The sequence below is a fragment of the Phalangium opilio genome, unplaced genomic scaffold, assembly GCF_054372755.1.
Source record: "Phalangium opilio isolate 3A_F unplaced genomic scaffold, DU_Popi_V2 ptg000246l_1, whole genome shotgun sequence".
NCBI lineage: Eukaryota > Metazoa > Arthropoda > Arachnida > Opiliones > Phalangiidae > Phalangium > Phalangium opilio.
The window spans coordinates 4,597,961-4,615,426 of record NW_028324225.1 but is presented as its reverse complement, the minus strand read 5'-3'; the positions used below and the strand labels follow the sequence as shown (position 1 = coordinate 4,615,426).

General features: G+C 37.4%; 1 protein-coding gene across 1 annotated transcript; it reads left to right on the top strand.

Annotated features, from left to right (window-relative positions):
* Positions 1-11,112: 11,112 nt before the first annotated feature.
* LOC149611572 (uncharacterized) lies at positions 11,113-12,087 on the top strand. The gene has a single exon (XM_089858539.1). It carries the CDS (start codon positions 11,113-11,115, stop codon positions 12,085-12,087), a length of 975 nt encoding a protein of 324 aa, XP_089714665.1.
* Positions 12,088-17,466: the final 5,379 nt, after the last annotated feature.

Genomic DNA, 17,466 nt, shown 5'->3' with positions numbered 1-17,466 from the left:
TACATTTACTTTAACTAATTCATAAAAGTTTTCTGCTCTAAAAATAGAAAGGTCTAGTGGTTCATCATCAGACATTTTACTACTTCAACGTAACCTTCTTCAAAATGCTCGATATTAGTTCCACCACTTCCGGTATATCGACGGCCTTCAAATCCAGTTGCTTCTCGCGCGCTTGGCCCCTATATTTCGTTATTAGACAACCCTTTTCTTTTATTTTCTTGATTTCCAACATCCCAGGCAAACAGGAACTTTGCGGTAACTTATTCAGAGATGCTAACTTCAAAACCTTAACTAAGTCGTCTACTATTTCAATGGGTATGCATACCCCCGATTTAAGGGGTATTCTGGGTAGTGCGTACTTTCTTATGTCTACGTATAATTTATTATTAAACTTGCATAGTTTAACTCCTATTTGTTCGGATTGACTAAACTGTAGTTGAAGAGTCTCCCAAGGGTTGCTGCTTTGAGCCTAGATAACATAAAACTATGGGGTAATAAGAAAAAGTACCAAAAATATATATTTATATATATAACTTACCATTTTGAAGAAATTATTAATTTTAGCAGGGAGATTAAGCGAAAGCAATGATAATATTTTGTAGTTTGCGGGGCGGTGGCTGCGGTATTTATATTGTTCAGACTTCTTAAAGGGAGTGTAAAAGGTAATTTATGTAGTTTATCATGACTACCGCTTTTGCACGTGACAGCAGGGGAAAATTGGCGCAACATACTTAAACGAATAGAGAAATAAAGCTTAACAACCATACCTTTAAATAAAATTAAAATTTCTTGGAACTCAAGCCTTAGAAACAATGACGTTTTAGTTAATTCGAAGTTCTGGCATAGAAGGATTTTTCTTGGAATTATGACTCAACGCAACAATTAACTTTGAAGTCTAATGAGCCTTATACAGTGTGGAAAAGATCAGAGTGCCCACATTTTTCGGACATTTTATAACAAAAAAAAACTCATGTTCAATGACGAAATTAATTGTAGTACATTTTCCAGACTCATGGAAATTTAATTAAAGAATTCTCTGGCATCCACTAAACAAATCGTCCATGTAGTTTCAAATTATCACAAAAATGAGAATTTGTATGAAATCAATACAATAATGTTAATGAAAAATTAGTTTTTGTAAGATATCATAAATTTTGCAAGATTAATCCTGTAACAAACAGGAAATTAATGCCCTTTAGCGCAAATGTTTGATGTCTCTACCATCTTGATGTAGACATTCTTCAAGCCTACTGGCCATTGATTCGCGGGCGTGGCGAAGCATTCCTGGGGTGATGTTGGCAATGGCGATTCTTATTCTGGCTATAAGGTCGTCGGGTGAATCTGGTTCAGTTGCGTATACCTTTCCCTTGAGGAAGAAATCTAACGGAGTTAGGTCAGGAGACCTTGGAGGCCAGGGCGTTGGTCCACCCCTACCAATCCATCGGTTAGGGAACTCGTTATTCAGCCACTCTCTTACGGGTACGGCGAAGTGCGGTGGCGTCATCCTGTTGAAACCACATCCCTCACTACTGCCAAGGGTAAATTATTAATGGCATCAGTAAATTCTTGACGCAAAAACTTCAATTAACGTTGCCCGGTGATGTTCTCGTCAAAAATGAATGGCCCAATGATTCTGTCGACAATGATGCCAACCCACACATTGGTTTTCAAACGCACCTGATAATAATGCTCCCGATACCAGTGAGGATTTTGCTGCGACCAATAGTGAAAGTTATGTCTGTTGACTGTTGCATCTTGATGGAATGTAGCTTCGTCAGAGAACATAACCTCGCTAAGTAAACCTGGCATTTCTTCATCGAGGAACCGCATTGGCATACAAAAGTCCTGACGCCTAAGATAGTTCCTCGATGAACAAATGCCAGGTTTCCTTAGCAAGGTTATGTTCTCTGACGAAGCTACATTCCATCAAGATGGAACAGTCAACCGACATAACCTTCACTATTGGTCGCAGCAAAATCCTCACTGGCTTCGGGAGCATTATTATTAGGTGCGTTTGAAAACCAATGTGTGGGTTGGCATCATTGGCGACAGAATCAATGGGCCATTCTTTTTTGACGAGAACATCACCGGGCAACGTTAATTGAAGTTTTGGCGTCAAGACTTTACTGATGCCATTAATAATTTACCCTTGGCAGTAGTGAGGGATATGTGGTTTCAACAGGATGGCGCCACCGCACTTCGCCGTACCCGTAAGAGAGTGGCTGAATAAGGAGTTTCCTAACCGATGGATTGATAGGGGTGGACCAACGCCCTGGCCTCCAAGGTCTCCTGACCTAACTCCGTTAGATTTCTTCCTCAACGGAAAGGTATACGCAACTGAAACAGATTCACCCGACGACCTTAGAGCCAGAATAAGAATCGCCATTGCCAACATGACCCCAGGAATGCTTCGCCACGCCCGCGAATCAATGGCCAGTAGGCTTGAAGAATGTCTACATCAAGATGGTAGAGACATCGAACATTTGCGCTAAAGGGCATTAATTTTCTGTTTGTCACTGGATTTATCTTGCAAAATTTATGATATCATACAAAATCTAATTTGTCATTAACATTATTGTATTGATTTCTTACAAATTCTCATTTTTGTGATAATTTGAAACTACATGAACGATTTGTTTAGTGGATGCCAGAGAATTCTTTAATTAAATTTCCAAGAGTCTGGAAAATGTACTACAATTAATTTCCTCATTGATCTCGCGTTTTTTCTCATAAAATGTCCGAAAAATTTGGGCACTCTGATCTTTTCCACACTGTATATGCTTTACTATACTTAAACTACCTTTGCAAAAAAATCTAATATCACCTACGTCATACATTGTATAGATAGTAGTTATTGGAAAAATAGACCTATAGTTTCACACGGAAAGATCACAGGTAACATTAGGTCGATTGGTAGCGTATTGGCTGCTAAATATGGAATTCGAAAGATCCTGTTTCGATTCCAGTTATCGGTAAGTAACTTTTCAATCGACCTAATGTTACTTTTGGCAAATATTTTTATCTAATTAACAGTAGGTATTTAAGGGGAAATTTAAAACTTAAGGGCACATACAACATTCAGTTATTAACTTTTAAGCATCTCTTCATATATTTAAAATCAATATGGAATCTCGGTCACCCATGTCTTTGAGATCCATGGCCGTTAAAGCCATGGTAGTAACAATGGAATTCGTTTTAGCTAATACGGAGCAAACCTTTAATGATATTAAGAAAACAGTTCCACGCCAACTTTGGGGAGTATCTGAACGGGTATTTTGGAAAGCGGCTATAGGTGAGCGAGGGAACCTGGGCGAAGAGGATCTATATCCCGAAGAAATACCAAATTGGCTTTGGATCACAGAATCAGAAATTGAATTCGAAGTGGATAATCGCTTGACTTTTGCTCAATTTCAAGTTACGCAAAGGAATAGAGTTACCATCCCTTTCTTTTTATTGGATGGTTACCACCACATAGAATATGACTATTTTTTAAAAACATGGAGAAAATGTGAAAAGAAAATGCCAACGTAGAGTTTGCAGAGACTGTTTTGTCTTTTTTAGCGATATGGACGAACCAAATACGAAATATCTAGCGGTAAAAACTCATACAGTAGTGCACCGAGACGACATGATGGTAGAAGTACTTTGGGACGTTCAGAAAAGTTTCTGTAGTAATTGCATAAAAACCTTTATTTAATATGTATAGTGAGGAATTTTGTTCGCATAATACCGGCTGGCATACTATTAGCAATCGTAGATCATTACATTTAGAGACCAAGAAGAGGTAACTCATACTAAAGTGGCTCGTGTGTCTTTTTTACATTAATTTTTTTTACGGAAATGAATAATAAGTATTGTAAATTGTAATATAATAAACTTAAATTCTCAGTCAGATACATTGTTTTCATTTCTAGAGAAAAGGGTTTTACATCTCGCATTCCTAGCGAAAGGGTTTTACAGCTACCATTTCCAGTTAACAGGATGGTATGACTTTTGTTTCATAAGAAAAGGGTTGGAATTTCTGCCGTTTGAGACAACTAAATAGATGAAGTTCTATACGCATTGCTAATTTAACTGAAGAGGAGGAGGAGTTCGTTTATTTTTCGTTCATTACCCATTTTTGTCATGTATATATATATATCTTATTTTAGTGGCTAACACCCTGTCACGTTTATAACTCATAACGATAGTTCACTTTTAGAATATTTTTCTTGAAATTTATTAAAGTGCACATTTCAAAAACTAGGCACCCCAAAACTAATTTAAATATAGCAAAAAATGTTACCTTTATATGTAAATATATGTATTCCTTATTTAAGTTGATGATCACAAAAACAAACGTGGTTTTTACTCGAAAATTACACGCTTGAAACCACTATATCCACACAAATTATATTTTTCACTTGTATTTAAAATCATTTTCATCAAAAACTTTAAACCAAGTTGAAAACTAAAAGCCTTTTTTTTTTAAAAAAATTTGACCATTTTTCTATTGAAATTTTAGATAACTTGTTAGACCTCTAAATGACCGTCTTTAACTGATTTCTAAGAATCTCCCGATTCCAAGAAGTGCTTGTAACAGTAAAATCACGTGCTATAAACGTTCTAGTACACAATTTGTAATTGGTTAGTTTTTTAAACCTTCTACCCAGATGGTTAAGTCAGCCAATAAGCTTAGCACTTCTTAATACAAACATAGGTCTTTCGATTTATATTTTATATAGCTGACTTGTAATATTCCATAAGAACAGGACGTGACTTTGTAAATATCGCCTTCGTTCTATGCCATTAGAAAATGCTTACAACGTAGACCCTCAAAAAAATAATCTAACTTTAACAATAGAAGTTTGTAACAAATAGTCCCAATATAACAATAAAAACGTTTGTATCATTAGAGTAAAACTTAAGGCAAATATGACGTCATTCGTCGAACTGTTATAATAGACGTCTTTCGTCGAACAGTTATAATATAGGCGCATTGATTGGTTGAATTAGATATGACGTCATTCGTATTACTCTTTTTTTGGAGATCACCTAAACTTTGAGGAAAAACTATATTAGGTAGGAACTCAAAGTCGAAATCGTCATTTCTTAACCGCTTTAAAATGAACCAAGTTCACAATATTTCGGAGAAAGTAGAAGTTTGGGTCGGTAATGTCACGACCCCAAAGGTATATTTTAGACGTACCGACACTCGTGTACAAATATCATTAAAGAAACACGTTTGGTCTAATATTTGGGAGTTTTCCAACGAAATCGACGCTTTCTTCAAAGGAAATTCGCCGAGGTTTTCCGTCTGGCTACATCCAACTACTACCAATTTAAAGCTAGAATGCTTCGTAAACCGAAAAGGTCATATATTTGACATTAGAAAATACACGAGAGGATGTCGAGAAAAATACAACATTTTGTACGCTACAAGCGGGGGCAATTCCTTTAACCAATCTAGTTGGGATTATTTGAAGAAAATTAAAGCCCTCATAGACTTAGAGCTACACGAAAAAACAAGAGCCGTTGAAACTATGAGAGAAGCGATTCTGAAAAACGTAACGGAAATCTTATTGGAGATGACCCAATGCTGCGACAATACCTCTTGCCAAAACAAAATAGCCCACGATATTATGTGCGAGTCCGAAGAAACTGACTGGAACGAAAGGGTCGAAAAAAACCTAGTGAAAGCTTTAAAAGTAATTAACTACGATAATGTCATTGAAAAGTTTCGCAAAGATTTTGGTACTAATTTACCTATTGATGAACCATTTCTTTACAACTACATTGTAAACGATGTAAATGATTTAAAAACTAAACTGATATATATTTGAAGGCATTGAATAAAACGTATTATAGCCAGTTCGTGTTGTTGAATAAATAATCCCTATTACTGATTAGTCACACGCAAGGTATGAAAACAGAAAGGTTAAGGTTTGATGTTACCGAGGGAAAACACCTCTTAATTCTTTAAAGGACAGTCTCAGGATAAAAAACTAAAGGGATAGTCTCAGTATAAAATACGAAAGGGATAGTCTCAGTATAAAATACGAAAGGGATAGTCTCAGTATAAATAAAATCTCAGTAAATAGTAAGAATTTAACAATAGAATTTTTCCTGGAATTGAATAGTACGAAACTAGCGCCGCGCGCGGAGTTAAAATGGGGGAAGGAACTCGCGGCGCGCGGGAAACCCCGCGGGGGTGAGGCTCAGGGGGGAAGGAACTCGCGCGCGGGGATCTCGCGAAGATTCACCGCGGCGGCGAACAATTCAAACCATTGAAATATGCTAATTTTAGTTCCCACGCTCCTAATTTATACCTCTACCGTGGTACGAAGTGGGGCCCTATACTACTGGCAGGCGAGTGGTATCGTAATTTACCATTGGTAGGCGGATGGTAGCTTAGTTTACCATTGGTAGGCGTGTAGCAAATTCACGATCGGTTGGCGCATAGTAACTTAATTCACCCTCGAGAATAGGATTTTTTCCTTTATGATTTATAAAATACCTTTAAAAATAAGTACCGAGCTTGCTAGGACTTGAACCTAGAACCTCCTACTCCGTTGCGACAAAAACCCGTCTCCTTGTGAGCAAAATTTAACATTCGGAATATCATAAATTGGAGCTACCAGTCAACCGCTATGTTAAGGCTTATGAGTTCGAACTTCCTAGAAATATTGTCGAGATGTTAAATGATTATATTGGAAAACATCCGTATTTAAAAAATACAAATTATTTTTTAAATTAGTTAATATATATAAAGACGGTGCGCGTGTAGATAATCAGTTATAACCCGTGTTGCCTTTCCCACCATCACCAAGAAAGCCTACTCCATCAAAAAAAAGTCCTACCTCCGGCCAAGCCCGACCCAATACCACCATAAAAACCGGTCCATTAGGCTGAAATACTTCTCAGAGTTCAAAAAATCAAACAAACAATCTCGTAGTTTTATTTCGGGGAATATTAACCACTAAATTCATACAACAAAACACAAACACGAGCAGCGCAAACAACGTGTTTGGGACGACTAAAGATAATTTCAATATGGTCAGGAGATCAAGATATTGTCAAGGAGGGGCAACAAAAAAGTGGTGAAAACCAGTATAACACTTGCTTCGAAAATAGCTACATTGTATAGGTGTTTCTCCAATTTGTCTGGGCACATACCAGCTTGTTTCGGGACGGGTTTTCTGTTTTTGTTGACGTCACAATAAATACGTTCAGTGAAAGGTACCAACGATTTCGATTCAGTATAATACACAAGATTGGTTTATCTCACTGAACGCAGGCAAAACGTCACTCTAAAAATTTGTTTATTTGTTATGTCTTCGCAAGAAATTTAAAATTACTGCTTAGGGCACGCTAAGGCCCGGAGATATTTTTATTATAAGAAATTTATCTACCCAAACAGTTCAAGTGTTCTTAAAAACTCTTCTTGGCGAGCTAAATTAATATTTAAACCGTTGAAAGACAAGAACTTCCCTTTCCCGGAGGGACCTAACTACGATGGGAAACCCAGACAAACCAACCCGAACTGAACTGAACTAAGATAAAAACAGTAAAATTTGACCTTCTAGGATTTCAAGAAACACCTAATCCTGGAAGAACTTTCAGAGTATAGGTACAATATTTTCTATCCTCACTTTGCCTACACAGAATAGGTAGAGGTAGGGAAAATTCTTTAAGAGTTCCTTTCAAAGCGCTTATAAACCTTAAGTTTAAGTTTGCCTTATGTGACGTCGAATGCGTTCTGTCAGCCGTTGTAAATATTTGAAGTCCGCTAACTGGCTTCTCAAACTAATCATTTATTGTTCAGAAGTTCTGACAAGTGCTGTCTCTAATGTGCATCTAGTGAGTTCCGGTGGCATGGTGTTGTTATTTTTTATAAAGTTTAATGCGCTTTTATTAAGGTCATACGTGCCAATTTAAAAGTTCACCTGTCATGGAAGTTGAATAAATTGCGGAAGCTTTCTGAGTATAGTTTATATTGGCGGTCATGAAAGTAAGTTAAGGTTACAAATAGAACTTGTGTTAGTTGTGTCAAAAAAGATACGCCAGTACGATGCTAAGTAGGGGTCTCCGATCATTAATATGTCGTTAGTTAATGATTTCAGCCTACAAATGTTGCTAAATATCTTGGCTTCTCTAACCTTTAAAACTCTTATGTACTTCAGTTTATCTTTTTCTAATATTAAGCAACTAAAACTATAATTTCCTACACTTTCTAAGTAAAATCCTGTGTGCTTTGGATGGCATAACTACCTGGGAGGTAAATGGTCAAAGTTGAGACTTCGTGTCGGGTGACAACAATGCACCCTCTCCCGCAAAAAGGGTTGTAAAGTGTGTCTGGCGCAACGATGGCGAAAAAGAGCGACGCTATCCTGGTTTTAGTGGTGCCATTCGTGCCCCTTTTGTTACTTCCAGGTAGGGATTAAATCCATAGCATAAAGAAAAATTCACTTTTCTGTAAAAACTCTTGAAATGTAAGGACCTAAAAACTGCGCTCCTGCCCTTCGACAAGAAACCAAGGTCTAATAAAATAAAATTGTTACGGAAGCAAAATTAGTCTTCTTATTTAAAACTTAAAGTTAAAAATAGATGTAAAGGATTTTTCACTCCGTTCTTTGCACTAAAACAAAAACTAGCTCTCCCAAAGCTACGGAAAAGACTACAAACAAATCAAAGTCTTTTCATGGTGATCGAAACCAGGGATCAAACATAGGAAACAATAAAACCCGATAGGTATACAAAAAAGCAAGTGCCTGATCCTCAACTGAATTAGTCAAAATCAGCACTAATCACAAAAAACACTAAAACTGAATCGTGCATGAACAATGGCCGATCCCATGGATTCCACCGGCGTGACTACAAGACGTCAAGCTAAAAGAGCTCCAGACTATCATCTCCAATTAGCAAGTGGATCTCAAAGCGGAGTGAGAAATGCGTGCTCCAGGAGATTCAAGGACATTAAAATGTTGTTAAAAATTAACAAGAGGAGTTATTCAAAGCAGACACAAAAGTTGAATCGCTAATAGAAGACCCGGCAGAAATGGAAGCGGAGACGGAAGGAGCGAGCCAATGGAGGGAAGAACACGTAGAACTCAAAACGAAACTAAACAGGTTCATCAACAAAGTACGGGGACCCTCATCTACATACAGCTTGTCAACTATCATCACCCATCCTGGGGTGCCGACAGGTTCTAACGGTATAGATCATCTCGCCAACTACGCCGAAAATCAACAAAAAGCGGAGGCCCGGCTTCCAGCTATAATAATTGGAAAATACTACGATGATCATCGCCTATGGAAACAATTTCGGAGCCGATTCAAAGCATGACTACTATAGGTTAACAAAGGTAGAAAAACTCATTTTTAGAAGGAGAGGCCTATCAAACAATTGACGGTTTAGTAGACTCAGATGAGTCTTATGATGAAGCTATAGAGCTATCAAGAAATAGATTTGATAAGATGAGTTAGCTGATAACTTCCACATCAGAAACTTACAGGAAATTCAGCCTGTCACAGATTCAAAAAATATTGTAGCCCTTAGAAAATTACTAAATACTTGTGAAACTAATTTGAGAAGCTTAAAAGCCCACAAGTTTAATACAAATTAAAAGGCGTCAGTTCTAAGCCCTGCCCTGTTGAGAAGCCTCCCTAACGACATTAGGACAGAATTTTGTATCCATCACATGCCGAAAGAAGGAAACTGGAACGCGGAGTTTTTAGTTAAATTCATTAAGACTCAAGTAGAGAGCAGGAAAATGTCAGTAATGTTGGGGGGAGGACCTGGTGCTATGGGGAGTAAAAGCGAAAGCGCAAGCTACGAAAAACACAACTTTGATAAACACCAAAGCGAAAGATCAAGGCAAAAGTTTGGAGAAAATAAACACTCTACAGACATGTTAGCGGTGGGTGCAAGATATAGAGACAGCGGAAATATGTATTGTATTTTTTGCGACGGCTCTGATCACAAAAGTATACATTGTAGAAATTTCGATTTGGAAAATAAGAAGAATATTTTGAACAATAGCGAGAGGTGCAGTATCTGTTTACGTGTGTATCATGATGCAAAAAATTGTAAATCGCCTTTCAAAAAGTGTAAAAAATGTCAGAAACGCCATAACTTTGTGATTTGTGTAGAGATGTGAAATTACCGTAATTTTTAAAAACGGTAATTTACCCAGTAATTGAAATTTTTGAAAAACAAAAATTACCGTTCAGTGGGTAATTTTTGGTCATTTATATTATCCCGTGCTTACAATCCATTACTTAAAACAAAGTTTAATTATGAGCACGATCTGACTGCTTTACACGTATATGCGGCTTTTGCTACCAAGACGGCAGCCGTGGCCTTTCTAATCTGATTTCTAATTAAAGTTTTATTAAAGACAAATATCTAGCGCAACGTTGTAAGTACTGACTAGCGAATAGTGCCTGGTTAGTCATTTTGGAAGTAAACACAGAAATAATTGATCATTTAAAAGTAAAATGAACATTTAATGCGTAGTAAAAATGTTTGGTAATTTACCACGGTAATTTACAATGGTAATTTACCGGTAAATTTACCATTTTAACGAGGCTAACATAGATCCAAACTCAAACGTCCACGAAAATACAGTGGTAAAACAGGTGGCAACGCTAACTAATGTTGCTCAAATTAATGACGGGAGAAATGTAGTATTATTGCAAACTGCATTGGCCATAACAAAAAATCCGTCCAACAAAAATGAAGGTTTAGCTAGAATCCTCCTTGATGGGGGGGGAGTCAACAAAGTTTCATAAATGAAAGCTTGTCCAGAAAATTGGAGTTACCCGTGGTGGATGAGTTTTGGAAATCAAAAGCCCGCAGAGAAAAAATGCCGTAGGGTCAAGGTTATTTTAGAAAATGAAAAATGCAACACCAAGAAATCAGAGGTGATATTAACCGAGATCCCCTTTTATGTAATTCGGTTACAACAATTAACAGCGAAGAGCTGATTAGAGCCATGAAAAGCAAAGGTCTCCAGATGATTCTACGGGATGGAAAAATTAAAATTCAGAAATAGACATTTTGATATAGGGGATTTGTATTGGACAATTTGTACCACCAACCTAGAAAGATTAAGTCCCTCTTTGGTCGCTATGGACACCACGTTTGGATGGGCATTGCAGGGACCCACGAAATCAGGAAAAAACGAAGTGACTTCGGGGGTAGTAATGTTCGCTGGGATAAAAGAATTAAACTCGACAGTACAACATTTCTGGGAACTAGAAGGAATAGGCATAAACAGTAAGGATGTCACAGAAAATTTGGATGACGCCACTGTAGAAACCTTTCTGAAACATATAGAGTTCAAAAATGGAAGGTATGAGGTAAAAGTTCCGTGGAAGGTGGATAAAGAACGGCTCCATGACAACAAAAACGTTGCCCGAAAAAGATTAATGGGGCTGATAAGAAAATTTCAGAAAGATCCCGTGTACTATAGGGAATACAAAAACGTCATAAACGACCAATTAGAAAATAATATTGTAGAAATTGTCCCAGAAAAAGAGAAAGAGTTAAAGAAACCTGGAACCTACATACCCCATCAAGGGGTGGTAAGAGAAAACTTCTCTACCACCAAACTAAGAGTGGTACTAGATGGATCCTCCTATGCTACAAACTACCCTTCGTTAAACGATTTTCTAGCGCCCGGGCCAAACCTCAATCCCGATCTTCTTCTCTTACTACTGAGATTTCGAAAAAATGAAACTGCGATTGTCGCGGATATTAAGCATGCATATTTGCAAGTCTCCTTAACCAAAAATGACAAAGACGCTGTAAGATTCTTGTGGGTGAAAGAGAAGAACGGGGTTATAGAGCCAAGCGAACATGTTACACTTAGAGTGACTAGAGTACCCTTTAGGGTGACAAGCTCCTCCTTCCTTTTAGCGTGCACAATAAAGCACCACTTGCAAACTAATAGTCAGGTTAACCAGTTAGTAGCAGAAAAATTGAACAACGACTTGTACGTCGATGATCTCACAACTGGGGACGGTACCGTAAAAGGGGCTTTTGACCTCTCGCTGGGCGCGGCAAACACAATCAAAAGAGCAGGCATGGAGTTCCGTAAATAGAATACAAACTCTGAGAATTTAAGAAAGTTATGGGAGGATTACGCAAAACTAAACGAAGCGGAAAAATTTGAAACCCAATCAAGTGATAGTGAGTCAAAAGTGCTCGGTAAGAAATGGGATCCAAAGTCTGACACTTTTTCTTACGACTTGAAAAACTTAATAAAAGCGGCAGGTGACCTAAAGCAAACAAAACGCCACGCTTTGAGCTTGCTTTCGCAAATTTTTGATCCTATCGGCCTTTTGGCTGCGTTCACTATACGCGCTAAGATGCTCTTGCAAAAAGTTTGGGAGTCCAACGTAGGGTGGGATGAAAATCTTCCCATTGAGCTAGAAAACGAGTTTAAGGCCTGGGTTCTAGAATTACTCTCTCTGCATGAGATAAAAATAAACCGCTATTACTTTTGTCAAGCAACTGGCAAAGTTAAAACTATAGAATTGCATTGCTTTTGTGACGCTTCTCCAAAGGCTTACGCCACCGCAATATATGTTAGGTTTATAACTGAGGAAAATGAAATAGAGACCGCACTGGTCACAGCTTAATCTAGGTTAGCACATGTGAAATTCGGGAAATCGAAAAGCAAGAAATCCAAAGATGGGTCTCCTAGCATAAAAACAAATACACCCTTAAAAGAAAACGTTGGATTAACTCTTCCCAGGCTGGAGCTAGCGGCATGTCTTTTGGGGGCTAGGTTAACCAACTTCATAAAAAAACACCTTTGAGAAAATTGATAAGATCTACTACTGGACAGATACAACAATAGCACTGGGGTGGGTAAAAACAAACTCAGACAACTGGAAACAGTTCTTCTCAAATCGCGCCAAAGAAATTCAAAACTTAACTTGACCGCAAAGAGGCTAGGGCGCAGCGAAATATGGTGGCATGGACCAAATTGGTTAAGAAAACCAGAAGAAAACTGGCCAAAACATTAAAATCCAACAATGAATTATGAAACACTGGAGCAAGAGCGTCGTAAACTAACCTTAGCTTTAAACAAAAACGAGAAACCTGAGCTACAACTTCAGAAAATAATTGATATGATAGGCATACGTCCCTAAACAAAGTTCTTAGAATAACAGCCTATGTGCTCAGATTTATGACTATAGCTCAAGGAAAACCTCGAGACAAAATAAAGGGAGCTATAACAGCTGAGGAGCTAGAAACGTCAGAAATAATGTGGGTAAAATCCATTCAGGCTAAGTGTTTTCCAGAGGATTTAAATGAACTAAACAATGGTGAACTCAGTTCCACCTCTAACAATTTCACCTTGCAACCAAAACTAAACGAACAGGGTGTGATCTATGTAGAGGGACGTTTAGGCGAGTCATCAATGATTTATGAAGAAAAGCATCCGTTATTGCTAAACAAAAACGAACGGTTAGCCAAACTAATAATGATCAGGTGTCATGAAACGACAGGTCATGGGGGTATGAATGATACTATTACGCAAATGAGAGAACGCTACTGGCTCCTGCAACAGCATGATTAGAATGACGAGCAACAGATGGATCCGCGTTGTAGCTCTTGAATGCACGCCCGGCTATGTCATAAATATGGTCCACTATTCGCCAAACCGAAGTCAATCAACAAACGTCATTGTCCCAGAGATCCTCGCGAAAACTAGAAGTTACATATATGAAGTCCCTCCTGTCCCACCCTCAGTCGATTCCTGAACTGCTTAACGAAACTCTTGTCGGCTCATCTTTAAGAAATCTTTAGAAGTCCGGAGTATTATTTTTTATCTGAGATTTTTTTATTCATTTTGATCCCTTTATTTTTCTTCAATTTGAATAGATATTTTTTTAACCCCTTAAAAGAAGAGAAGGAACGCGAATGCCCCAAATATTAAAAGAAGAAAAAAAACATAATTAACCCTTAAATCGCGTAAATCGAGAAAGAAAAAAAAAGATCCTGAACCCCTAAGAAGAATATGGAAGAAAAACTACTTGGCGTAAGAGATGAAAAACTTGATATTATTTTGATAGACTGGCTTGAAACTATGGTTAAAGAACTTGGATTATGGTTGACGGATTGATACAATTTAAAAAAAATCTTAATTTTCCATTTTTGAATATTTTGAACAATATATTTTAGTGCATAACTATAAAATTTTACCCCTTAAACTTACATTTAAAGCTTAAACGCTGTAGGAGGTACTCCAATTGAGGAGACATTCAGAAGAGGTTATAAATTGCAAACCTCCCTTAGATGTTAGTTTAAAGTTTGCTTAAATTCTTATTTTGACCCTTAAAAGTTTGTGAAAATGTTTGAATAAGATTGAATATTATGTTGAATATTAAAATTTGGATTAGAATCTATTTTGACTCTCAATTGACACATACCATCAAACGCTGTCACTTTTGATTCAGAAATTTTATGAGCCCCTCGTTATCGTTAAAAGGCCTTAACTCTCCACAACTGACTGCATTCTAACATCTTGTCTAGCGTTAGCGAGGTTGAATCATAAGTGAAAAGAGGTAGGTGTTTGTCTTGCTTCTTCACCCCTCTAGTAAGACGTCGAACACCCAACCCCACCCCCATAAACAACAAATGAAGAAAGGCGATTAAAAATGCTTATAGTCCTTTCAACAACAACACCTAAAACTGGCACCGTTGTAAAACCGGTCCTTACAACACCGCCTCGATTTCGAAAAAGCGCTGAAAGGGACGTAAATGAAGTCCCCTTAATTATTTTTAATGGATATAGAGACAATATTTGACACCTTTTTGACGAAGCAATACATTCGCATTAGCTAAAACTAATTTACTCGAACACAATCAAAAAACTGAAAACTGAAATTTAAATAAATAGCCAAATCAGACATGATATAGAAATGGTTTATTGCTTTAAAAAATTCTGTCTGGGTTGAATCCTGTATAGTCCCCATACTATTTTCCTTATTTTTAACACCACACAAGAAGGTATTACTCGCCTATTGCCCTGCCCTAATCGCCCCCATTGCCAAAAAACAAACTGCCTATAGGCTGAATACGGGAATGGTCTGTTGGCATCACCCTCTTCAACTTCAAAATGGACTGGGTGCTGGAATATTTGCATTTGAATTTGTAGAACCTCCCTGTTCAAAATTACGTTTGCAAAGTTTTCATCTTGCGTAATGCAAACATTGTCCACATTACGTGCTCGTGTGCAACATTTATCCTCTGCAACAGTGTTTATTGGACGGCAATTACCACAGTGGCAGAAACGTGGTACAAGTTCTTCATCAGATGGAGAGAGAGGTGGATCCAATGGGTTTTCCACACCCCTCAAAATGTTGTCTAACATCTCATCGGAAACTGGTTCTTCGACAACATGAATTTCATTTCTTTCCTTGATTGGGTTCAAATAATCTGATAGGAGCCGGGAGTGTGGCGCACTCCTGTAAGCCAAGCTTCTGGGCGGGAAAGTTTGAGGGAATAAGACACATGTCGGCGATCCTACCCTATAGGTGCCGACTGCCCCGTGTCCGCCGGAGGTGACTTGACCCCCACACCCCGTCCGTCACCTCCCAAGTAAACCTCATTTCCTTCCCCTGCTTACACACGTACTGAAACCTGTATAATCACATCCTTGCCGAGGTCCAGTGACCCACTCGCATTGAAACCCTCCAAAAAAAAATAATCCAATATGCAAATCTTTGGATCGTGTTTTTGAATGTTTGAAAGAATAACGCGACTTTCTCAAAGTGTCAAATCCTTTATTTCTACGCTCTTCTCAATTTTTTCAGTGCTGGAGCATGCCTAAAAATTTAGGTTATCTTAAGATTTTGGCATTATTAACCTATGCTAGTAAATTACCTGGTTATTAGCAGCAACCGAACTTCGTTTTTTGGGAACAGTCTGGGAAATTTTTCCTCTCTTTGCTTCTTTATATTCATCGAAAGACTTGCTGTTGGCGCAATCGATTAATTCGCCACATTGGCACAGAGACGTACATTTAATGTTTACGGCTCTACACTCGCAAACATTCCGCTTTTTCGCGCTTAAACAATTGGTTTTTTCATGCGCAAGGCATTGTCCAATAAAAATTTAACTAATTAAACCCGAACGAGGAACAACAGTAAAATTTGTCATACAATACAAATTACACCTAGACACGTTGCCGCCTTCGTTTGATTTTGTTACGTACAAAGACTAAATAAATTGCTTTGCACATATTTTGCATGTTCTTTGAATTGTGGAAAATATTTATTTGAAAAGTTTGGTTTGATTGAAACTGAACCGAACTGAGCTTCAGCCAGCTTCGTGAAAAAATAGGTAGATGGCGCTACCATAGGCCAATTCACTACTTTCGGAAGCAATATTCCTACCCCAATAAAAAGTAGTACCCCCAAAAGGTCTGGCGAGCCCCTTTAAGAAAGTCTCTCTCAAACGTTGAATTTATTCATTACTTAATCGATTCATGCTCAAGCTTATGAATTTTAAGCCTTAAACCAAAAAGTGTCCAAAAAAATTATTCTTTAGCTTTAAGAGAAAGTGCCATGTTTTTTGTTATTTTCACTAAATTTTTCTATTCCATATAAATTTTGTTCAATTGTCATTACATTCCTAATAAAAATGATATTTTGAAATTAATTCCAAGTGTTTTATGTTTATTTAATGATCTATTTCACTTAAAACATACTAGAAAAAAATAATAGTAAACGTTACTATCGCCGCTTGTGTCTGCTTTAGACAGAAAGAAATGTTTGAAAACCGCTGTGTAAGTTCAATTTTAATTATAATTAAGACCGATTTAAAATTTCTAATGGATCACCGCAAATAGCATCATATTTATGCGGAGTCCATTCGGTTTTATTAATGGCCTCGGGATTTTTAGTAGGTAATCTTAATAGTACAATTCAAAAAGTGTTGAACTTCTGAATCTTTATTAAAATTCTTTATTTCTATACTTGCTTATGCCACGAAACATTTTTATTCCTACCAGTGTTAACGCACTTCTCTACTGATCATTTTCTACCCATTATAAAATTTAATAACTTTTCATATTATTTGTTACTTAAATAATGAAAAAGGTAATCTTAAGTAAAAACAAGTACTACACCAGAAATTTATCAAATTTTTATTTAATAAAAACGAAGTTTAACCAATTCTTAGTTATTAAGGCTCAACTAACAGTTTTTCAACTTTCGCGCTTTAAGTCTTCTTAAGCCTAATTTTCAAATTCAAGCCAATTTCCCGCCAGAAGAAATTATTTTTAGTTTCACCCGTCAGGCGACAGATGGTGCCACCGACTAATGACTTAGTTATCAAATTCGAGGAATCTTGTACGCGCGAAGGCAATTCAACAAAAACTCTAGAAATACATATATAAGAACTCAATGATTTTTACCAACCGACCAGAAATGTTTCCTTCATAGTTTTCGTCCCACAAACTGGAC